General features: G+C 43.5%; 1 protein-coding gene across 6 annotated transcripts in view; it reads right to left on the bottom strand.

Moving 5' to 3' along the window:
* The window catches only part of DIS3L2 (DIS3 like 3'-5' exoribonuclease 2), a 185,880-nt gene that overhangs the window by 109,198 nt on the left and 51,445 nt on the right, over window positions 1-25,237 (bottom strand). For all 6 annotated transcript variants that reach the window (XM_040074580.2, XM_040074578.2, XM_040074579.1 and 3 more), the window contains exons 7-9: window positions 16,081-16,315; window positions 3,903-4,009; window positions 2,461-2,708 (exon numbers count right to left, since the gene is read on the bottom strand). In XM_040074580.2, the coding sequence (XP_039930514.1) occupies window positions 2,461-2,708; window positions 3,903-4,009; window positions 16,081-16,315 (590 nt within the window). The remainder of the gene's footprint in view (window positions 1-2,460; window positions 2,709-3,902; window positions 4,010-16,080; window positions 16,316-25,237) is intronic.

Below are 25,237 nucleotides of genomic sequence, written 5' to 3'. Positions count from 1 at the left end.
CCTCGCTCCTCCCCAGCATAGTCGGGGTGACAGGGCGGCCTTTGGAGGGGACAGTGTCACACTGGTGACCACCAGGTGGCAATCACGACACAGAAACACACCCCCCTTCCCAAGGGGACCTCCGGGGACTCTCGGGTTGCCCCCGCGCAGGTGACCACCCTGAGTGGCCAACGCCACTCTCAGCAGGGACATCTCACTTCTCCACCCACACGTGGTCACCGTGAAGACCAATTTGTGTCACGAACCGTGCTTGGAAACCCGGCTCTGAACTTCCCAAGGGGAAAGGGAAGCCGAGGAAGGTGCATGGCCAGCCTGGGAGAGTTCAGCTGCAGGATGGAGAGTACCTAGAAACACCCAAGGCATCCAGGGGATGTGACTGCCAACTCTGGAGGGAGTCGCCCTTGTCACACTTCCAGCAGGCAGCACAGGGCGATGACCAACAGGCTCTTTGTTCAGACACCTTCCAAACCATGGTGGTGGTGCCAAAGGCATATCAGGAACTTTGTGGACAGAACTAAGGGGTGCACAAAAACATTCACAAAACAAAGCACCTAAAGAGCTGCAGGTCACCTGCTCTTCTCTCCTTCAAGGGGACCATGACCAGCAACACAGCTCGTTATAATCAAGGCAACATGGCTTATAAATGAGGTCATAAACGGGCCCAAAGCAAACAGAATCTTTTGGGACCTTCAAGAGGTTTCCTTGTCTTTCAGTGTTTAAACAAGCATTATTTATGGCTAAAAACAAAAAGGGGTCACCAAGGTTTTATGCTCCCATCTCCACAAGGCACTTACTGAAGTGCAACCAGCTCCCAGCGGAAACGACTATGTACGAACACAGTCATGGACATTTTCTTTCCTGACAACACCCTTTACATCTTGGAAACGATCAAACCAGACAGATGAGAATATCCAATATTGTCAGAAGTACAGACTAAAGACACACACATTATCCAATAAAAAAGATATTAGCCCATCCTCCTAATTTCCCCTGTTTCTGCTGAAAGGGGGGGGTGTTCATGACAAGAAGCCAAGCAGTACAATCACCCTCCAGTCTTTTCTCAGTTGGAGTCAAAGAAGACAAAGCAAATCTCTGCCAGTAAGAAACTTATTCTCAGTGAAGTTCACAGCACAGCCAGACTCTAGTTAAGTGGGGCTCAAAGGGAGGCCACTGCAGTTCATGCACTGCAGTTTATCTAGGAAACACTGAGTGACTTCATGGCTCACGTGGCTCTCAAGGAGCACATGAAACTTGCTATTACTGGGCACACAAAACAGCTACAGCTGATAAACTCTGTGAAATGAGGACTTCAGCTTAGCTTACTTTTAGTGCTAGGGCTGATAGATCTGTGCCAACACACTTACTCTTAAAAAAGTTTTTTTCTAAGTTTTAAGCTTTACCAGCAGTTTGAGCTGAGGACTCAAACCTGCAGTGCTGGTACTGTACACCAGCTGTGCTACCCCATCAGAACTGCTCTGCAAGGGGAAAAGTTGGACTTTATGAACAACTTCCACTACTGCATATGCTCCAGATTACATCCAGATGCACCTGTAAAATTTGACCACAGCACGGCCACAGAGTTACCTACTCTGGATTACCAACTAAACCCGGACTACTAAATATTCTCAAAATAACTGAACAGATTGACCAACATTCTCCATTTCTCGTTGGGAGCCATTCAATAGAAACAGCGTGGCCACTCCAGGTGGAAGTTTGGCACCCTACAGTGGTCCCAAAGAAAAAAGTGAAAATGCTGAAAATCACTGTATTCCTCACGGAGAGGCAAAATGAACTTGCAATCTGGATCTAGCCCAGTATAGGTCACTTGTGTAGTGCTGCCTTAAAATTTCCTTCTTCACAGCACTGCCAGCAATTTGAACTCTGGACAGTGACGACTTTATAGTGCCTGACGAAACGCACAGGGTGCAACATCCTTCTCACGTGCTTCAGGAGGGAATGAATCTTCTCTTGATTTCTACTACTCCTCCTTGAACCAGCGCAACCTTTAAACCACAAAAATCTGTGATTTCTTTCTAATTCTTACCAGCAAAGGCGTAAAAACTAAAGATGAACCTCCCAGCCACTGATCTTCCCCTGGCAGAAGGGAAATGTCTGCACACTGTGTACTACTCTTCCACACAGGGAGGAAAGACAGGAAGGCTGCCAGCACCCCATGGTGCTTGTGCTGGTCAGGCTGAGCACGTGTGATGTGCGCTCCCCCTAGACCATGCACTCATCAATGCTGCGATGCACCAGCAGAGGCAAGCACTCGAAGAAACAAACATGAGATTAACTAGCAATGAGCTGTCCTTCGTCCCAACATCATTCATCCACCAGAGGGACACAAGACAAGCAGCTTGTTAACAGATTTCTGTCTCTACTGTTTGTAACAAATGAAGTGAAAACAAGAATTCGAACTAGAAATCTCAGTCATCTCTGCTTCTGATGGCAGCCACATACCCTGATGCAAAGTTGCTGTCTTCTTTCCAGTCCACGATGCGACAGATGAAGAGAATCTGTGAATAGGCCTCGGGCTTGGTCACAAAGTCTGGAGGGCAATCAGCCAAGGGCACATAGACCCTGGGCACTCTGTGGTCCACAGGTGAGAACATGGCACACCTCTTGAAGAGTTCGCTGTTCCTGTCAGCCAGAAGTTTGATGAAACCTGTAGCTGCTCGAGAATGCTTCTTCTCCAAAATATAGACAACCTGGGAGAGGCAGCAGTTCCTACAATTAATACCTTCAGAGAAACTTACTTTATTTAACAGAATAAGGACGCACAAAGGCTCAGCAGAGTATCTGGAAAAGTTGCAAGGTCTATATCTTGTTTTCCCTGTGTGTGTATATTTGTGAGTGCATTTCTCAACTGAGTACCTATTTACACTGCATTTTCCTTGCCATCTTGCTCATGGCTATAGAAGAGCTAAGTGCTTTCCAAGTGCTAGCTCTCTACAGCAATTTTCTTGATTACAGAACAAAACCAGACAAGAAGCAGATGCTTCCAAATGCAGGGAATTAGCCACAAAATACAAGCAACTCCTGTAAAATCTTTCATTTGTATTCTCGGCCTGTGATTTCAACAGTCAGCACAGAACAGGCCAGTCCAAAAACGGTGCCGCTGGCAGATCCAATGCTAACCACAGGAAAGGATGTGCTGTTGGGAATTTGGCAGTTCTCTCCTTCTCTCTGTGCTTTCTGAAGTTAGGGGTTATTTTACCTTTATACAAGATGGCTTTGAAAAGAATAATAAATTACAATATCACTAAATAATTGTTCCAGAGAGGTGTTCATCCAGGCTATATTTTTGTAGACCATAATAAATCACTGGATAACAGAAACATTATAGCTGATTTCCTAAGCTTATACAGAAGAGTCCTTCCAGAAGGTTTCAGGAGCTGCACCTCTGCACAATTCTGAGTGCTGGAATTGCCACACTGGATGAGACCAGAGCAGCCCAGCCAACAACAGGACCAGAAGCAGAGGCTGCAAGGGAAAGCACAAGACGTGGAAGAGACTTGACCCAGTCTGACCCAGCAGCCCTTTTCTGGTCTCTTAACATTCAGAGATTGACTCAAATTTTGAATCAACAGTACTAGCAGCCTTTCCAAAGCCTGTAAGAATTAATTCTGACAACTTTGGACATCCTGACACTCATATTAGTATCCAATCTTTTTCCTGAATCTTGCTAAGTAATTTTGCATGACAAACAAATGGAATTTAACCTAGGATAATTGGTAAAAATAACAAGTCACTTGATTTTTATCAGGTCAGACAATTATTCTCTCTGAAATGGAGAATGAGACTCAAAGATCAACAGATAGAGGCTACAGGGAGGCCAGGGCTGGTCTCCTTCTGCCTCTGGGAGCACACACGCGTTTACTTGTCACTCTCCATGGATTTACCTTGGCTGTCCTTTGAAGAAACTCATCTGGGAGAAGCCTGGGGTCATTGACCTTGGGTCCATCATCCTGCTTTGTTCTGTGCACACCAGTGAGCCCAGCAGCCTTCCCTGCATCAAACACACAGGACAGTTACTGTAGCACGTTTCCGTGACAAATCTGTCTCGGGCCTTTGCTCTGAAGTACAATATGATATTCACATAGGAAAAAGATCTCAGGTGTTAATTGCCAAGCATGAAGTAATTATTATTTCTCTGGACTACAACAGACAGCAGATACATGTTTCACTTACCATGCAGATGTGCTGAAAAACAACAAAAATCAAAATAGCTATAAGTAGGACTGTATCAGTCACAATAGACAAAGTGGTAGAAAACAAGTTCTGTTTATTAAATCTAAGGGCTAAGAATTTAGTGGCATTTCTTAGTTGAAATCATTAACATTACAAAACCAGTCTTTTCCTACATACATTAATTTAATATTTAATTTCCTTTAAAAACATTATGCAGGGTTATAAAATATGTGTTTATCTTTGAAACTGAAATCATATCTAGTAAGCTGACCCTCTTCAGCTGTGGACCAGGCTTATGAAAAGTCTTATAGCAGTAATCACTACATATGACCAAGACCTTCCTTCCCCTGAGATCTCTGGACCAGATATTGACAATACCAAAATCAAGTGTCAACTAATTTCTAGTTTGAAATTTTCAAATATTCAAGTATGTGAGTTTGGGAGCATGGGCATTTAGTGTTTACAAACACTAAAGTCCGAAGTGACCTTTGCCACGGAGAAGGTTGGGACTGGGCTGTTCTTGAGCTGCATCCCTGCTGACAGCCTGTGGTTACTGCTCTGCCAGAATTTCTGGAATGGAAGCATCCATGTGCACTTGTTTGAAGGGCTCATGGGAGATGGCTGACTTTTTCCATTCGTATGACAATCACATCCACCTTGAGACCACATGCTAAAATCGGGCCTAGAGCGTTCAAAAGAAACCTTGCTTTCCTAAGGAGAGACCGTGGCACTGACTGCAAGTTCCAAGGGACGCAGCTGTCACCGTTTCCCTTAGAAGACACAAGATAAAGCAACGTTTTGCTGAGGTCTGTGCTCCAGGAGGCCAACGGCACTCACCCAAGTGAGAAAGCCTCCAGGAGCACTGCGGTGACACGCAGACCCCAGCCCCCAGATGACGCCTGTCCGTCCCACAGAGGCCCAGGACCGGGCTGCCGGTGACGTGACGGACGGAGGGGCGGCCGCGGCGCAGCGGGGCCGGGCGTCGGGAATGGGGGGGCAGCGGGACTGCAGCTCCCCCAGGGGTTTGGCTGTGCCCCACCGTCACCAGGGCACGCTCACAGATGGCTGTGTCCCCATGGAGGGCCCGCGCTGCCTCCAGGCAATGGTACCCCGGCAGAGGTTTGACAATGATGGCTTTGCTCTAATGACAAACACTGGTTCTCATATGCTGCTAATTATCCTCAGCTTCGCCTTCTCATATGCCCTTCCTCTCCCCAGAGATCTTTTCCTGAGTGATTTTACTTTTATCTTCATTGACTTGCTAGCAATGCTGAGAGGAGAATGAACAGGTATTCGGGGATTTAAATAAAATTCTACTTTGCTTTAAAAAGTCCTAATAATAAAAGTAGAGAAAGCATTTCTGATTCACTTCTGCTGAAAGGAACTCAGACTCGCCAAAACCAGCATTACTACAGGATAAAACCACCCAGGGTTTCATGGTGACAAACAAGGTACTGAAAAAAATTGCTTGCATAGTTGCAAGCAGTTAAAAAGTGGGGGATACCAAGGTTACTTCATTTGCTTACCTCCTCTAAGGTTTCTTCCAGCTAAAGGTCATACCAGGCAATCATTGAGCAAAGAAAGAAAGCCAGAAGCCATTTTGTTTTCTTATAAATTTTCAAGTGATCAGTTAACAGTTTATGGTGTGTCAATCATAAAGACAGCCTGGGCAAAGAACAAGATGATCTGGAACAAAGGAAAACTGGCCGGGGCAGAGGACAAGGGGAAGTTGGGAGCCTTCCAAAGGCCATGCCTCCAGGCACACCTGCCACAATCCCAGGGCTTTAGTGGAGCAAACTCTCCCCAAGGAACAGCACACACTGGTGGGAAGAGAAACCAGAACTAAACATGTTTAGGAAAAAAGCAAGAGCTGCATTCACTGCTCTCGCAGCGTAGCAGAACAGCAGCAGTGACTCAAGGTTCAGCAGGCAAGAACGAAAAAAGCACCCGGAGTCACGTGAGGAGCGTGTCCTTGTTAGCACTGCCTTTTTTCCACTTATCCTTCCAACGCCCATCGCTCCACAAAGTCACTTGGAAACTTTCTCTGAAGCAGTTTTCTCGGTCAAAAAGAAGCCAGCAGGGATGTCCTGGGGAAGTAACACGTACACACACGCACAAGCACAGGAGCACCAGGACGCAGCTGTCACAGGGAGAGCAGCAAACGGGTGGCCAGGCCTTCCTGGGCCTGGGATGAAGAACTTTCAGGGCTGGGGCACTGCCCCCCTTCCTGCTGAAGATGAGCTCCATGTGAAGCCAGTGGAGATATCAGAAAGCACCCAAATTCCCACCAGGGCAGATGATAGAACTTGCCTTTTCCTTCACAGCTAGCATAAACTGGGGGCCTTTGGCTGGTTGGAGAGTGTCTCCTTCAGTGGTCTCTCCAATTTCAGCATCTTTCCCAAAAAATCTTGGGATTATGAGAGACTCCAGCAGGCAGAGTCTGGGATCTACAACTACTCCATCAACTGAAAGAAAAAAGGAAGCTAATCCTAGCCATCTGCTTCTTCTTACCCATCTTTTTTAACCAACTTCAGTATCTTAAATGCCGTCACACACACTTACTATGGGTGAATGCTCCTGAAACAAAGGACAGGGAAAAAGAGACATGAGGAACTCTCTACTCCTGGAGCTAAGAGATGTAGACTTCCCCCTAACTTGTAGCTGCCCCTTTTGAAGTCAAAATTCTGTTGATATCATCTGATGCTCAGGGTTCTACAGCAGCAAAGCACCAGCCAGGAGGAATCCCTGTGACAAATCCTTCAGCTCAGAAGGGACAGCTACCCAGATCCAACGTCCACCTGGCTCACCTGTCAAATTACTGCACAGGAAGCTCAGTCACAGCAGCAATAATCTGCCAGGGGAGTGTGATACCCGAGTTCCCTGAATACCTCTCTGAGAATCCCTCTCCTTCGTTACATGTCCTCCTCCCCTGCAGTGGAGCTGAGCAGAGAGGGGCAGTAACAGGGCCCCGCTAGAGACTGGTGGTCTAGAAGATCTCAGCTGGCAGAAACAAACATCTCCCACAACAGGGCAGAGGCATGGAGGCAAGCCTAAAGCAGGGTTAACTTGTGAGAGGAGCAGGATTTTGTGCAGGGAAGGTGGGAAGAAACTCCTTGCATTACGCCAAACTAAAACCGAATTATTCTGACCCCTTTACTGCAGTGGTTATCCAATGACCATTCAATATTTCCACCCTAGGCAAAGACATGTTTTCTGAGAAAGATTTACTATGTTAGCTTGGGCAGTACTTCATAAGCTTATCTTACAGTGAAAACACACTTCAGCGACCAGGATCCAGTGAAACTGCATTATAATCTCAGTGTTTTCCTTTCAGCGATTATCTGACAAACCAAAACTGTAATAGTCTTACTTAAAAAAAAATTAGGCACTAGACACAAAAAGCAACTCCAATTAGTTATGTTATTACCAATGAATAGGTCCAGGACATTTGGAATTTGCTTCCCTCTGTAAGAGATCAGTTTAGGCAGCTTCAATACACACTTAGATTTGCCTGACAGGCATTCCTAGGTCAAACATTACTTTTTTTAAAGCCCCCCAAATTTCCTTTTACAATTCAATTACCATCACATTAAAAGGTGGCCAAAGTGGACCAAAAATCATCAGACTAGAATTCTGATTACTTATGACAGATCCAAAATTATTTTCACTAGGTTTGCATTGGTCACTGTGGAAATTTGCAATTCTGTCCAAAAAGAATACAATTAAAGATGCAATATCCACTTGCAAATGAAAATATATCACAGTTTCAGATCTCAAACACAACTTACTGAAAAAAAAAAAAAAAAATCTCCCTCCCTGAATGGAAAAAGCCAAGTTTTTTAAGAAAATAGTTCAATGTTTGCTACTTCAGCTAGGAAAAAAATGTACTTGAGAAGCTGGGTTACTCTACATGGGAGTATTTAAGAATCCCATCAGAAAATACTGTTCTTCAGCTCAGTACTCAGATACCAGTACAGCTGTAAACCTTTCAATGGCAAAGCCAACGATTTACTAAGGGAGCAACAACACTTAGGTTCTCTGACGTCTGCTTCAAGGAGCAGTTTTCAGTATATTATGTTTTAATACCAAATACCTAAGTGGTGTAAACCAGACTGATTTATTTTAAATATCTCCAGGACTGCGTGTCACACACACAAAGGATGTGTTTTTGCAATTCTGGCTATATCAGCACACAACAGACATTAGGAAATGAAACTCCCTTCAACCCAAAAGCGATACGTGTATACCCAGAGATTTGCTCTGGGCTACACTATTCTGCTACAATCTTAATTTTTAGGGATAACAAGAAGGAAATGTTTCTATTTAGAAGAAAGTACAAGGACTCTTCATATTCTGCAGCTGATGGTTTCTTGGCACAGAACAGCTTTTTTCTTTAGAACACAAACCTACTGAAAGGTGGGGAAGAAGGAAAAGTGCTGTTTCACTTGGTACCAGGTACTATCCAAACTGGAATCTATTTTAAACACCCTAAGTAGGGTCACCTAGGAAAGTATCACAGAAAAAGCAGTACTTTGTATTTATACCTCCACACACAGAGCTTTCCACCTGCGATGGAGGAAAGACAGGTATTTCACCACGACAAGACTCTTAAGCCAACAGCCTTGGAATTTAACACGTGGCCTGTCCAAAATCAGCCTAAGAGCTCCCATGTGCAATGGAAGAGGGCTCTGCAGTAAGAAGTAAAGCAGCTCCAAACCATGCAGCACTCCTGGCTTGTCTCCTTGCAGAGCTGTGTCCAATGAACGGGACTAACCTCCTCGGAGATGTTTATTTTTGAATACTCATTTAAGCAAACTTGCCCTGCCACAGCTGTTCAGGACTTAACACCTGAGCACACACACCTGCCTGCCCAAGGGCACACTGAAGAGAGGACTGGGAGACCCAGATGATTAGCATCAAGATTTTTGAAGATGCACAGGCAGGAGGAGACCCCCAGAGAGGGAGAGGAAAGGCTGGATAACAGATGTGTAGAGCGCAGACAAGCATCTGCAGCAGCAGAGCGAAGGCAGTGTGGAGAGGTGAGTACAGCTGGCTCCCTCAGACACACAAGGCAGCCAAGCACATAACTGTTTACTTCTCTTTAGCCACCTCCACAACGAGGGATGGAGGAGATGGCAGAATGATGAGACAAGAGTGTCACTTTTCCTTAGAACCCTCCAAGTCTAATCCACAGCAGAGATCAACATAACTTTGGGAAGCTGCCATGTAGCCCAGCAGATCAGATCTGTCTCAGTAGCCACATAACATTACTGCAACCACAGCATGGCTACACAGACCTCCTGAGCCTCTCGTGTCCTTGAGAAGCAGGCAGCCAGCACAGGGTTGGAAGCCTCACTGCAACAGAATTAAACCTACAAAAAATCAGGTGGTGCTGCACACTACAGAAATATAGCTCTATTGCGTTAACGACAAGCAAAATTAAAATGTTACAAAAAGAATTCCATTGAGTATTTTGCCTGTTTATCTAATGTTCTTCCTTCCTGCATGTGCATTTGTTCCTAAAGCCTGTGTGTCCAATATTACTATTCCATGGAAAATATGTTAGCTGAATGAATCCTAATCTGCTTCATCCTGGAAATCTTGCTGCTAACAATGACCATACTCTGTTTATCTCCACACCCATCATTCACTCTCTGTATCGTGCCCTCTCATTTACTTGACCTAAACTTGTAACTCAAAGGAGATACATAGGTGAACTCAGGAACATATGGTAATACACTGAATTTAATCTAATTCCTGTTACCTAATTGCCTAAGTAATTTATTTTTTCCAGTACTTAAAAAGTCATTTGGGGGTCAAGATAACTTACTAGGGAAGAACAGTGTAAGAAACTTTCCCAACATTAACTTCCATTGCAGGCTTCAGCTTTACAACAAAAGAATAACTGGAGCTTTTTCAGCTTTTTTCTAGCATTTAATCAATGCAACCATAAACCCCAATTCATTTAATACCAGTAGAACACTTTTGCTCAATTGCTATACTGTTTATTCTGCTAGAAATGTATGCTGTCATTTAAGAAAAGTTACAGCAACAACCAGAAGAGCTAGATCCAGAGACCCACAAACATGAACTTAGGATAAACTAACACAGAGCTGTCTCAAGCAGCTGAAACTGCTCCAGCTTCTCCGCTGGCTTTCCAGGCTTCAGCAGAGTGAAACTGATCTGATTTTTGACAGTTCCACCTCAAGGATTTCTATTAAAAGCCATGTAACTGAGAAGATTTCCTGGTGAGCTTTCGCTCTGCTGTGGCCTAGAAATTTTAAGAGCTATGCAGTGGAGATGATCCATCTCCAGAAAGCTGCAGGCTAGGAAAGAACAGTGAAGCTCCTTAAAAGCACTCAGAGTGAACGGGAGCCTCTGGAGAGGAGGGAGAAGAACACTTGTTCCTTCCAGCAGCCAGTGGTGTTGGTGGACTCCAAATATGCCAGACTTCATGGCTGCTAAACTGAAAGAAGGGTGAGCCTGAGCGGAGCAGAGGTTCAGCATGTAATCCAGATTTTCGTCACTTCATTTCCCTAGCAGACCTGGCCAAGGAGAGGAATAGCAGAAACTCTCTGAACTCTGCCTGGGCCAATACAAGACACAGCTAACTGCAGGAGCCCAGGTGCCAGAGGGAGGCACAAAAGGCAAGTAGGCACTTTGTCAAGCTTAAAAGAAGAGAGAGGACACAAAAGCACTAGAGGGGACATGGAAGTGCATGAGAAGTGCAAAACAGAGACTAAACTCTGGGTTATAAATACATTTTTCTATTTTGCTAGAAAGAGCCAAAAACCCTTCTAAGCACTGACTCTAGAACATCATCTGGAGAAAAGAAAGGCTTGATGCCATTATTACACAACCACACAGTGAACTTACCAAACACCACCATTTCAGTTAAGCCAAGCAAACCTGAAATACTCAAAATACAGCCTCCAGTCAGCAGCACTGTGGACACCAAGCAATTTTAGGTTATCATTTCTGACCTTATCAGGACTACTAGAGACTGACAGTCATATTTGACTCGACAGAGATCGACCACTGTCCACCTGGTAAATGCTGAACAGGTAGGGAGACATGAGCAAATTCTGCAGCAGCTTCCAAATTCTGTTGACCCTATCCATTCTCCATCAGTTACTCGGTTTGTGTGAGTCTACTCTGCCTGTAAATGAGCTATTTCTGTTCAAACTTCATTACGTCAAGGCAGCGAGCAAGCTTCAGACATTCACATATCCAAGCTCTGATTTGCAGCAGTGGAGGTGTAAGTGGAAATCCTGAACAAACACAACTCTCTGATTGCTGCCAGGGCAGCCAGCGCACCAGCCTGATGACTTCCACCCCCGTGGGAAGCAGGCTATTTTGTGTATCTGCTGTAGTAAGATCTCCCGTGAGAAGAGTTGAAAAAAGCCAAGCAAACGAGTTTGACAAGGATAGCTTTTGGCATAGTGACACCGTTTTACAAACTTTTATTTGAATATCATTTTGCTAAAGAAGGGCTGAGGCACTTTTATGAGACCAGCTACCATCCCCATGAGTGCAAGTAGCTGCTACTGTTCAATTGTTGATATTTCTTTATCAGAGAAATCTAACTCCAATATTTAACAAGAGACAGCTCATATTTGTAGGAAACTCATGTGACACACTGTCTGTGTAGGGATACAGTATCATAAACCATTCTGTACAGAACATTTTGCACTTTTCCCAGGTTGAGAGATACAGAGAGTTTCCATTTTTTATTACATATTGAAATGGAGTATAAAGAAAATCCTCCTACTGCAGTGAAAAGTCACAGAAGTAATGTATTCTAGGTCAGTAGTAAGTGATAAGATAAAAGTTACATGACCTCTGTTGCAGTAGTCAATGTGAATGAGGATTAAGAAGAAGAATTACAGACCTGGCAAAGGTCATTTGCTGGTGAATGGCTTCTGTGGACAGTAGTGACACAGAGTAAGCTGAAGTCTCAGGGTGTAACACAGAGGACCTGCATGTCAGTACCGGGCACTACGGGGATTTAATTTTTTCTGTGTACACAGTGGTGGTTCAAACTACTGCCACGATCCTATTGCCTTGTTCTCTGCTCACATTTCAGTAGGGCACAGAAATCCCAGAAAGGGTTTGAAGGACACTACTAAGGAAGCTGAGAAACTTTATTCAGGGTGCTCATTCTTACTGTCTTTTTAAGGAAAAAATCAAGCAGAAAGTTTGTTCAGTATATAGATATTTACACTTGGGAAACACAGCTGAAAATGGGAGAATGGCTGTCACTTCCTCAACTAAAGACTTTTCAAAGTGATCTTTAACCCCACTTCTTTGCAAGACAAGTCCAGATAAGCAGAGCAAACTCGTTTGACCAGGACATCTTCTGGCAGAGTGAAACCAATTGTGAATTTCTATTTAAATATCCTTGAGCAAAGCAAGACTGACCCACTTTTATGAGCACAAGAAAGTACATGGGCTGAGAATTAAGCTGAATGCACTGGTCTCTTCACTTCCATGGACTTCCCTCTCGCCTATCCCATTCCTTCTGGGCACTCAGGAACAGAAAGGCAGGAAGCACAGCACTCGTAACAGCAGCACTTAGTGAAGACAGATCCAACATCTGAGTCAAAGACTTGTGCACAACAACAATTTCTACCAGTTTGCCCTAAGCCCCACAGAAGCACAGGAAATCCAAGGTACAATGACTTCAGGGAAATTCAGTCCCTCCAATCTAGGCCATAATCAGTATACACAATGTTTCATGCTTCAGAGCTCCTGTCAGCAAGGGCCAACCCCAAAATTCTTTGCCCCAGCGTGTAACTAGAGATGGAGAGGGTGACTGTGCTCTGAAGAGGAACAGAGCCATGAGAAGGGATGGGACACAGGCCAAGGTAGAAAAGACATCAAAACAGTCTGCACTCCCAGAGTGCTCTTATTTGAATGACATGTCTACTTTTATTCTTCATGGTTCATTCTGACCATCGGCATCAGAACAAATGAGCCAGCAGAGATATTGTGCAATCCTACTCCTACATCAGAAAGGACAAAAGGCATCTTGCAATTGAGAGCAGAAAACTGCAGGGCTTGTGTTCATGAACAAAGATTTGAGCACAGTCTCAACCTGGCTCTGGATTTTTTGCCCAGAATAAGTAAAATGTACTTTTGATCCCATTACAGTAGTTATGGATATTTTTCACCTTCAGAAATCTCATGGGCTTTTTGTTTAGTTTGAATTTTGGGTAAGTCTTATATATATACAAGGATCTTTTTATAAATATACACATCACAAATACATAAAGTGTACATGAGAACATCATAGACTGTTTCTTGATTTTGTTTCATTAATATAGTATCTTTGATAGAATCTTTGGCCAGCTTGAAACCTTCAAAAAACCCTTCCAAAAAAGGAAGAAAGCCCATCACAAATGTTCATTTAAGACTTGTGCTGGCCACAGAGAATTCCTCCTGCTCCCTTCTGTGCATAAGGCCATGAAATGGGACTGTGTGATAAACCCTGCAAAGCAATGCTCTCAGGGAAAGCAAGCAAAGCACTGGGTTTGTTGGGTGAGGAAGAAATGCTCCTGTGAATCCCAACTTCCATCCACCTCTCTGTTTCCAGCAGAAGGGATGTGACATGAAAGAAAAGGCTCATATGCAGGAAGTTCAGCTGGCAGAAGCAGCCAAGCAGCTCTCCCAGGAGAAGCCCACGTTAGCCAAGGATGGGCACCTCCACTCCCCACAGCCCAACCCTCCTATACCACCACCACGTTCCAGTGGATGGCCTCAGGAAGTCCAACTGATTTCACCCTCTGAGGTTCAGCTCTGCCTCAAATAAGTGTATGCTTGGTGCTTTTAAAAAAGCATTTTGAGCCACACCTGTGAAGGCTGAATTTGGCAGGATTTTTTTCTTTGTTTCACGACAGTTATCAGTGATGCTAGAATAACTATAGCTGTTTTCCAGGCAAGACTGAAAATCTGGATAAGTGATGATATGAGAAATTGTATGAAGGACAGGAAACAAGCCAAAGCAATCATCAACTACTCAAAAACACCTTCAGAAAAATCAGCATTGTAAACTTTGTACATATAAAAAAGGGAGGGTATTAAAAAGCAGAGAAAGAAGAAAGTAGGGAAAACTTCATATGGGTTATATGGTCAAAGAAGCTGAAGCAAATATTAAGAGAGGCGATAACAAAACACAAACTCAGCAGAAATCTAACTGGCACATCCACACCAGCCACAACACTTGTTAAGGATGAACATGGAAAGGCCTTGAAAACAAAAGAAAACTTAGGCAACTGCAGTGGAAAAGTTGGATTTCAACTGTGCAGACAACAAGCTGATCTCACATTTGTCCTACAAATATTCTCCAGAGACAGAACCAAATGGCAAAACCCACTCAGATGGCACAGATTTTGAGAGATGACTTGATAACTTCCAACACAGGTCACTCCAGAGCGTCTCAAGGAACTATGATTTACCAAAAAAAAAAAAAAAAAACAACAAAAACCCTCTCATCAACTCTTTAAACTAAAGCACAGTCACACAACTAATGTAAAATACTGGCTCAAGCCTGTATTTATTTTAGATGCTGGTATCGAACTAGAATATACTTCTACAATGTTTAATTTGGCATTGCTATCAGAAGCAACACAGATGCAACAGACACAACACGTGACTCAGGAGAATTGTTGAGTCAAAGTGGCCCAGTGGTGTGCAGCTGCATCAGACTGGAAAACAGCTGGAGTTAAAAACCACCTGTGTAAAACATCCACAGACAAGATGAGTAATTCCCAAATCAAGCTGTATCCTGGAAAGGAATGGAACAAGATACAAGTTGGTTCATGTGCCTTGACAGGAACTCAACGGTGGAGATACCCAGAAGGAAACAGCATCACAACCTGGTAAGGTGGCAGCTCCATTTATAAGGTGAAACCAAGGCTTTGTCATAAAAACAACGCTTCCATTCAAATATTCTTTCCTGTTTTATTAACAGATGGATGTGAAAAATTGAAGTCTTCCAACAGTACAGGCAGGGGTCTGTGCATCTTCAAATATCTCAGGAAAACAAGAGGTATTAAATAGGACAGCTGTATAACCAGCACCAAGATTTGTCAAAGCCCAGCAGCTACGTAGGTCCTGAGTTACTGCCACCTTTTCTGGACAACTGGGGCAAGCAAGAGGAGCACACCAGAATATCTGTCCCGGCAAACCTTTCATGAGCATCTGAAGGCACACGTTAAATGTGCCAATTGTCAGAATCCTTTCAACACACAGCTCTTCAGGAAGGGATTTAATACTAGAAAGGACATGCAAAGAGCTGCATAAGCGTTAGTTTTGGGACAGGGGAGCCTATTTTATTTTGCCCTAAGCAACACTTGATGACTTGGATGGAATTCAGATTCAGAATAAAATAGGTCTGCCTTCAAAACAGAACGCATAATTGGCTTTAGGTTTTAGCGGAATTTTCTTTTTAAACAGACCAAATCTTTAAGTTGCTCATAACTCAACTGTTTGAAAACAGCAACAAACTTAACTGCCCCCAAGGAAATATATTCTTATCCCCAAACTGAGACACAGAGATTGGCCAGCCGAGCTGAAAGGAAGGAAACCGCTACAGCAGCATCTTGAATTAAACAGCAACCAGCAGTCCCCAGACAGCCCCGAGAACTGCAAATCTAAAGGTGTGACTTCTGTTTCGCAGATTTACTTTGCACCAATCAAAACCACATAAACCCCAGCCATTAATATCCATTGAAAACCATGAAGACAGTTTAGCAGAAAGGGATAGAAGTGATAAGGCATTAAGCTTTTATGCCTGTATTTTATATCTCACAGCAAAGCGAGGCACCCAAGAACACTTCAACGGTCTGCTCGAATAAAGGCCTAAAATCAGCAATCTGATCTACTCACCCTTTTCAGCAGTATCCAGGGAAAGTTTCTTAATGTCATCAGCCAACATATCCTGCAAGTGGTCTTGTCCATGCTCTGCATCATTATCATCAAATTGAGCTTCTATAATGACATCCGGACTCTGAGCACCGCCTTTCGCTGTCTCTCGTGGAACGCAAGTCCCCAACATATCCTCAGGGACGTCTGATTCATGTGTGACTTCTGTTTCTTTGTCACTACCATCTGGCTTTATTACCTGAAGGAGCAGAGGATTAAAAAAACAGAGGCAAGCTAAATCACTGGACCGAAGAAAGAAAACATTATCTTTCCTTTTTCATTTGCATCCCCAAGGAGCTGACAATGAATTGTGGGTGGCTGGTGGCACACTGCAATTGCCGTGTAATTAGCCACAGATATTGCACAATCAAAAGAGGTACCTCAGTAGGATAAAGACTGGAACGGCATAGCTTTTGCAATTCCTCAACTGTGACAATAATGTATCCAAAGTGTATCTAGAGCATAACCATACAGTTCCTGCCAAGCCTCTAATCAGCTCTGCAGAAGTTAGGAGTAAACACAGGCGGGGAGGAGGAGACACTACAATTTAATAAGTTGCTTTAGACCATTGTTCACCAAGACACACTAATCATCCCGGAACGTCCCAATACTTAAGCAGTTCCAGTGAATGCTGGGATCATGTCAAGGCTCCTCCACACAATTAGGAACAGACTGAAAAAGCAGAGATTAGAGAACGTGGTGCCCTGTGACCTGCGGAAGAACTGGACTGTGGCAGCTTGCTAAGGCACCAAGCTTTATGTTTCTTTTAGGCTGTGTTTTAATTGTTCAGAGCACTCAGTTACTGCTGTCACTTACACAAATCTCCAAATCAAATTACTGAAGAAGAGCCCGACTCCCAGTGAAGCAGACACCAGGCCTGGATGGCATTCCTCACTGCAAGTGACAGGGGCAGAAACTGCTCCAGCTCAAGACATAATGACCAAAGTGGTTGATACCTTGGATACACAAACTTTTACCAGCATCCTTCATGCAACCAACAGTGAGCTGCAAACACCTACACTGCTGGAGAACCTAGATCCAGGCTTCAGTTTCCAAAATGTTTTATGTTTCACTCAAGCTATGGTACTTCAGAGTGAGATGAAAATCAGTACAGAATAAGAAATAACCAACTAAACATTAAAATCACAAAGATACTGGGTAAATCCATTCCAATGCCCTCCTGGTGACTGAGCTCCCCTCCAGCTGGTGCTGGTGTTTGCCAGGCAGGTAATTCCCCAGAGATGCTCCTCTAAAGTCCCCAGTCCTCAGCACCACAACCCAGTACATGACAGCAGCAACTCATGCCACCAGCAAGGCATGTGAAGGGCCCTTTAAAAAATGCAATAAAACAAGAGAAACAACTTTCTGGTAACATATTTTATATGATCTATACAGTTGCTAGAAATAAACATAAATAACCTCAACAGGTGCTACCTGAAGGCAATTGTTCCAAGTAAGAAAATATACACCAAAAAAGCTCCACAAATTATTCTTTAGTAACTAAAAAGCAAATAAATCAAAATCAGACCTGTATAGGGAATAATTTCACAGCTTTACATACAAAGAGCCACAGTCATGCTTTCAAGCAGTATCCATTTCCTTGTAAGCTTTTCACAATACATAACAGAAATAAAATCAATTTTAAAATGGGGCTGAATTCAAGGCTTTAAAAATAAAAAACTCAAATGACATTGCTTTGAACTCTCGTTACCTTTTGTGACTCTACTTTCCATCTTTATTTTCATTTTTTAACATGTATATAATTTGTTACCATAGCAGATTTTGACTCAAACATTAAATTGTGACCAAAAAAAGAGAAAAAGTTTGGCAGAAGGTGGGAAAATGGCTGATTATTAAACCTGGCTACATTTGGTACATAAAATACGGACACACAATGGTCTGGGCAAGAACAGTCTATTAGATTAGAGAGCTGACAAGGCTCCACATGCTAGTGATTCTGCCAGTGTATCTATCCAAAAAGAAAACCAGTGTCAACAGTAATGTTTGGACCCTACCATGGTCAGATGTGGATGTATTCACCTCTTAAATTTCAATTGCACCAGATGTGTGCAAGTGTGCAACTGCAGGAGTTCATTTCCTTCAAGTTTTGCCTGCATTTTTTTTCACTCTCCCGGTCTTTTTTTGGAGAGTGTGAGATGCGGTTTGGTATGCTTTCTATATGTAAAAATACATCTTAAGACAGGGAACACATCTTTAAAGATGCAGCACTGGAAGTGTTATGCTTGAAGAGTTTATGTGGTTATTAAAGAAGGCAGCAGATAGAGATTTCATTTTAAATGCTCTATGCTAAAATTGCTGTGCTTCCCCCAAGCTAGAGGACTGCTGCCACCAGCAGCATGATACTCCAGCTGTGACTGCCTAAATCCCCAGTCACACATCTCCTTATGGATTTGCAAAAGGATTTTTCAGTAAAGTTTTCCAGAGTCCACAAAATCATAACCTCCACACAGAGTAGATCAGCAAAATGTCCAGATGCTGGCAAGCCTGGGCAACAGGATTTGTTTTCTTTTTATGGCCAAGATAGATCATTTAGGCTGACCTCATACATAACAGAGCAGAGAATTTCACCCAAAATTTCTCATATCACACCAAAAATTTAGGGAAGCTGTACATCACAAGACTGAAAAGCCGCATAAGACTTTACAAAATCAGGAGCTCAGTGGATACAATTACTCCATTTAAGACGATCAGAGGTGCTGGCCAACATGAGCTCACCACACAGATTCCAGAGAGCAGGATCCTTCTGTCTATGAGCAGCAGAAAATCCAACCATGACATATTAAGCATTTCTTACAAGTGCCATCTCAGACTCAAGAATCTGATGATATTGCAGTCTCCTGTTTCTTCTAACGTTACTGCAGCTTATCCATGGCCTAACACACACAGCTAGAACAGTTCTGATCACAGACACAGAGCAAAGCAGATACACAATTGGCTCAGTCCATCATGTAGTCACACATGCAGTACCGACTTCCATTCCCTGGCAATGCAGCTGACCCTGCATGGACCTAGGAAAATGGGATTCCCCCTTGTCACATATGCATGAAATGCATTACCCCACTGACACACAAATATCATTAAAGGCCCTTAAAGGACCTTAACCTGATGTGGGAAGTAAAACGTCAACCTTATGGTTGTTATTTTTACACACTCTTTAATGATAATTTAAAACTAGTTTTAATAAATGTTTTGATGAAAGTCAATTGTTTGTTTGAATGCCTGATCCTGAAGACAGTGTCCAAGTAAGTTTCCTTCCAGCTTAAAACAGACATCTATCACTGAACGAACATTAAGTTTCTGCCCCGCTGGTGACTGCTTTAGTCTGTAAAGTTATAGCTGACAGAACACAAGCTACTTGAATGAAAATCCCATTTCAACCATAAAAACCAGCAAGTGGGCAAAACCATCCTGGCATGGACCTGTGCAATCTGGACAGCAGAACACCCAGCCCAGTCTTGAAGCAGCAATTGAATGACCAATTGTCCTTACTAAGGAGGAATTTGTTCCAACAGAAAATTGAACTGGGAATCTGCGCATCTGAAAGCATAGGGGTTACCTCCTGTGCTACACAAGAAATGGCCTCTGCTGCCAGGACCAATCTCCTATCTGACCTGTTAGATCCCAGCTTTTCACAGACTTTCCACCTAAACCTCCACACAAAGACAAAGCCCAGGCCTGGTTACTCTCAGATCAGGTATAGAGCTTTTGCTGCTGCCTCCTCAGGGCCTGTAAACTGAAACAGCTGAAAATGACCAGTAATTTTCAATAACCTTTGAGCTATTAACCCCAGGTTCTTTCCAATAAACATACCAAGCCCCCAAAGTGTTCAAGCCTGACACTAATAGGTTTGCTTTTCTTTCTTATTCATCTCTGATCCTTACAAGCAATCCATGAATCCTCATAGATCTGTGAAGTGACATGACTGCAGGACGACTGCTGGACTAGACACAGCTGGATGAATGCACCTTGCATGGCTAAAAACTGCTAAGAACTTTCCATGTGGGGTCACTGCTTTCAATGGAACCTTGTACAAAGAGACCTCCTTTGCTGAAAGCACCTGGCAGGTAAGGAAGCAGAATTATCTTCACTACAGCTGGTTTGGACACAGATTCAACAAAAGTGAAATTCTTCATCTCATTCAAAAAGCTGGTATTAAAAAGTATTTCCAGAAGGATACTGAGGCAGAATGGAGATTATATTTCTATGTAAGTAAGTCAAAATCCTGTAAAGTATTTTCTAATGAGTACTCAAACCCAGAATGTATAACTTGCCCAAAAGATTTTAGAAGTGACAAGCCATTAATGGTAACTCTCTTCACTGGAGCAGACAGATGATGCACAAAGAGGCTCCTCACACTTGTACAAAAAAGTGCAGTCAATTCACCAGCAAGTGGGAGCTGAAGAAGTTCCACAGCACACAAAACTCACATTAAACAGGGGGGGACTGAATACAGGAACAGCTAAAAGGGAAATCAGGTGTTAGCCCAAGCCTACCTTCTGAAGTTTGCAAACCAAGGTAAGATACCTTTCTTCTGAAAAATACTTTGATCTAAAGCACAAGTTCTGCTTTAGCCAAACAAAGTCATTATGCTCAATACTGGGTAGGAAGACAAAGTTTAGGCCAGAGCTGCTGGTCCTCTCTGCAGTTGAGCCTTAGTTAAAGCAACAAGTCTCAGAAACAGGTTAAAAGCAGTTATTTCAAAAGGAGGACAGCTGAAAACAGGGGCTTTGGACCAAATTACCATCCCCTCGTTAAAAGGACCGTTGCTACCACAACACTAATACAAACACCACATTTCATACCAGCGCTGTGAACACCTGCATCTATTCCTCTCCCAGCTTTTGCCATATTAAACAGGCTTCACTTAAAAGCTGGTTCCCTAATGTTCCCTCATGAGGGAGTAGGAACGAAGCCTGGCTAACACGAGGATGCTGTCACAGCTCATACACACATACTAGAGCCAAGCTACCATAAATATTGTGAGGAAGAGCTTTGCTTTTCTGAAAAGAGTAACCAAACAAAGGCTGGCTCACTCTAGCTCCTTCTTGGATAAAAAAAGGATGCCACTTGCAAGAAAAGAAACATCTGTCCCAATCATCCTTCCTTCTTTTCATAATCCCACACACACCAAACAGTATTGGGAAGACAACAGCTCAGTAAAATGACTAGTCTCAGTAGGAGCAGTTATGGCATTACTTTTAAAATAACAATAATGTTATATTGAGGAGGTTTGTTGTGGTTTGGGATTGGATTTTTTTCATTACAATCTTTTAATTCTAAATCACTGGAAACACTTGCTAACAGCCCCCAGGATAGCTATTTTATATTAACAGCACATTATAGTTTGCATTTCAGACATCACATTGGATGCAATAATCATACAAACATCCATATTAAAATCTCTCCCTCTTGATTAGGAAAAGACTACTTGTTCCTCCCCAATGGACTCTGTTGTTCCCAGATGTCTCACACAGTTTTGTCACAGCAGTCACTATAATACCATCCTGCTTGTGGATTCAAAGGGCAAATGATCTGAGTATACAAAGGCTTCTTGGAAATAGTGGCTTTTCAGAATCTGACTTGCAGCCACTGCAGCAGGTGAGAAGTGGGAAAGAAACAAATGAAATCTAAGGCTGGTGTTTTGAAAACAAAATATCGAGACAGATCTTCAGTATGGCTATCAAACCTGTCGAGACCCCAAAGCCATCTTGCCTGCCTTTCCCAGAATCCTGCAACTCATCTGCTCAGGCAAACCTGCAAAGTGAGCTTTTACTGTTGGTTAATTCAAATAATCAGACTGAACATCCATGTTTAGTCCAACCTGAGCAGAAAGCCCTACATCCAGGCTTGTCAGCCACAAGAAACAGAATTAACTGTAGAAAAATCCCCGTATCTCAAAACAGGCACCTCAACTCACAGCTTCTTTCTGCTTCTACCAATAAACCTCATTCCTGAGCTGTTCACTCATCTCTCTGTGCTTCAGGCTGCACCAAGGCAATCCAGGTTACAGCCTGTTCCCTCCAAGTCCATCTGAAGTCCTTCTCCTACCATCTTGCACAAATAACCAGAAAAACAAGTGGAAAAGCACCAACAAGGAAAATTCTCAAGAGTGACCTTTCTGAATCCTAAAGCCAAAACAAGAGCTGTCTCCTCACCATGTATTTCCACTCCCTATCTGGTCTCTGACCTGTCATTTGCCTCTGAAAGCTCCCCATTCCCGTTCCCTGGCCCTCATCCCACACCTACATCTGCTCCCAAACATGTTTACCTACACCTCATTATCACTGACCAGGAGACAGCTGCCTCTGCCCCTGGCTCTCCTCAAGTCTACTCCTGCCTTCACCCCCTTCCTGCCATTTCTCTGTGGTCTCACTGGACCCATCTCTCCCAAATCTGGCTCCTGCATCGCTGCCTGTAGGATACACAGTCCTGGGATCAGGACCGTGTTTCCTCAGGTCCGTTTCATCCGGTTCTCCTAACAGCTCCATCTGTACAATCCTGCCTTTTGTACTCTCTAACAGCTGCTGAGAAGCAGGAAAAAGCTGTCAGAAGCAGCAGTCCCTGCTCAGCACAGGTACCCCACACGCCGTGGATTAACCACCGCTGAGGGTAACAGAGTCAGAGATATGGGGAAGGACAATGTCCTTGATTCCCTTGCAGGGGACACTCTGCCATCTCCTCTGTAGGCAAGCCAACCCTGTTGGGAGTCACCACCAAAGAGCTGTGTACTGCTGGAGCCAGATCAACAAAACTTGTTCCACACTTTCCACTCCTGCTGCCACCCCCGGGATTTGATTTGGTGCTAAAAACAGCCTCTGTTTTCAGAATACCTCCTTATATTGCACTGACCTTCCCACACACACTTCCCAAGGCACAGAAGTCCCTAGAGCAGAAGTGATACAGCAAACACCTCATCTCCCAGCTTCCCAGCCCACATGCTGTTCTGTACAGCAAGACGTCACACTTACAGCACTGACGAATCCTTAGCCGTGGCCCCTCTCTCAAGTGAGAAAAGTTTGACCCCAGAGAAGCCCAAAAGATTCACTTCAGCACCCAGCCTTTAACAACACCCAGGAATCAATCTCTCCCTGCACATTCAAAATTCAAAGAAGCACAAACAGCTTCCTTCATCTCCTACCAGCAAATTCTTTTCATAAAAGAGGCCCTTAAAACTGGCAGCTTCCCTGCTGGACCCCAGCGAAATGTTCCTTGTACCTTGGGCCTTCGCATTGCCTGCTCCTCACAAGACCTCCCACTTTGGTGCATCTCATGAGCTGTGTGTTGCACTCCAGGCCACAGCGAACTGGAAACAAGAGTGCAATGCACAGGGCCCAGCTCTGAGCTTGCCAGAACATATTGGTTTGAAACAGCACAGAAAATATTCGGCTCCATATTTTCAGCAGTAGCCAGGAAGAAAATGCATGGAACAGTTTTGAGAACTGTTTTTCAAAAGTCATTTAAATCAAATTATGCCCCATCCACACCGGCAGCAAAACCCTCTCTACTAACTGGAACTGGTTTTCTTCTCTTGTGTGTGTGTTCTTTTCTTTTTGGTTAAACTTTTTTTTTTTTTTCTTCCAAAAACTGTCTCCCAGCCGTCTTTTTTCTGGTTATGTGCACAGGCACTGCAACACTACAAGAATGGGTGCCAGGACAAAACCTATGATACACAGTCCCTAAAATAAATCACTCAAGAGAGGTAGATTAGAAGAAGAGAGCAACATAAGGTTACATCTTCAGAGGTATGATTCTGTGAAATCCCTGCATTTTCAGCAAATTCCTGCAAAAAAAAGACCCAGTTTGCATCTGACGTAGAGAAGCAGACAGGCTTCTGGATCATTTGCAACTTCAAGACAATACATGAATCAATACATATTTTAAAAGATGCAATAATTACATAGAGCTTGCTTGTAATCAGAAAAGAATCTACTTGTGCTGAGCGTGTATCATTTGAAAGCTGCAATGCCAAGCAAATCCACACTGCTGGCTTGCACAAACCCAAGTATTATCCATTACTGCCTTTTTTTTTTTTTTAAACAATACAAGCATGTATGAAAAACATATTTCCTGGAAACAATGATACTCTTTGAAGATTTATTCAACATTTCACAAACCAAACAAGCCTGTACCCGCACGTGCCCGTAAGAAGAAAGTGGGCTGACAATGCAAACTAATCAAAAATACTGGAAGGGCTATCCAAGATATTTGCATACCCATACTTCCCAAGGGTTTGAAGTTTTCTTCAGAACTGTATAAAAATTATTTCCCACGTGTCTAAGAAAATCTCTTACTGATCAACACTTTAACTCATCAAGCCAGGAAACAAACAAATCAAGCAAACATGTTGGGGCTGATGCCTTAAGCCCCTCACTTGCAGTTTTGGTTCCTTTTGATAGGGCTCTGAGCGCCAGCTCCCAGGGGTCTCAGCCCCATGCACGCTGTGACACACTTTCAAAGCCCAGAATGGGACACCTGGGACAAAACACATACTGTTCAGGAAGTGCACAAGGGCCAAGAAAAGCAATAGGAATTTCCACAGTTAACTTGCATTACTGGTTGCCAGTAAGGCTCTTATTATGAGAACCCATAATTGGAAACTGTCATATTACAGAACAATTTATGGAAGTTTTCGGACTATGTATGCCCCAGTGGGAACTTCCTTTGACTGCTGTGTTCCATCAGCCCAGGTCTGCTTATTTATTCACACAGTGGGATAAGAGCATCAGGAACCTAAACGAGTCATTGCTGAAGCATCACTGAGACTCCCACTCCAGAAGTGCTTCAAATAGCTCTTCATTTCTTAGCCTGTCCAGTCATCCATCTTCATGGCTGCATTCAGTCAACTGCTGGACTGTCCCGTCTTTATTTCTTTTCATCTTCTGCAGGAACATTCTTGCACTTGTTTTGTGTTCCACTGCTCCTCTGAGCATATGGAAGGCAAAAGGCAGCTGCTCTGAGCTGACTGCATCCCACTGTGTCCATCTCAATCCCATCAAAAGAGCTTGCCAAAATTAGTTCCTACTCCTATGGTCTCCACCTTGTTGCACCAGGGAAACTGGCATCTACATTAATTTCTAAATCAGATTTCAATTGCATTAAA

Source organism: Hirundo rustica, chromosome 10 (genome assembly GCF_015227805.2).
Source record: "Hirundo rustica isolate bHirRus1 chromosome 10, bHirRus1.pri.v3, whole genome shotgun sequence".
In the NCBI taxonomy this organism is placed as follows: domain Eukaryota; kingdom Metazoa; phylum Chordata; class Aves; order Passeriformes; family Hirundinidae; genus Hirundo; species Hirundo rustica.
Note: the sequence above shows the minus strand (reverse complement) of the source record. Positions and strands in the feature narration are given on the sequence as shown.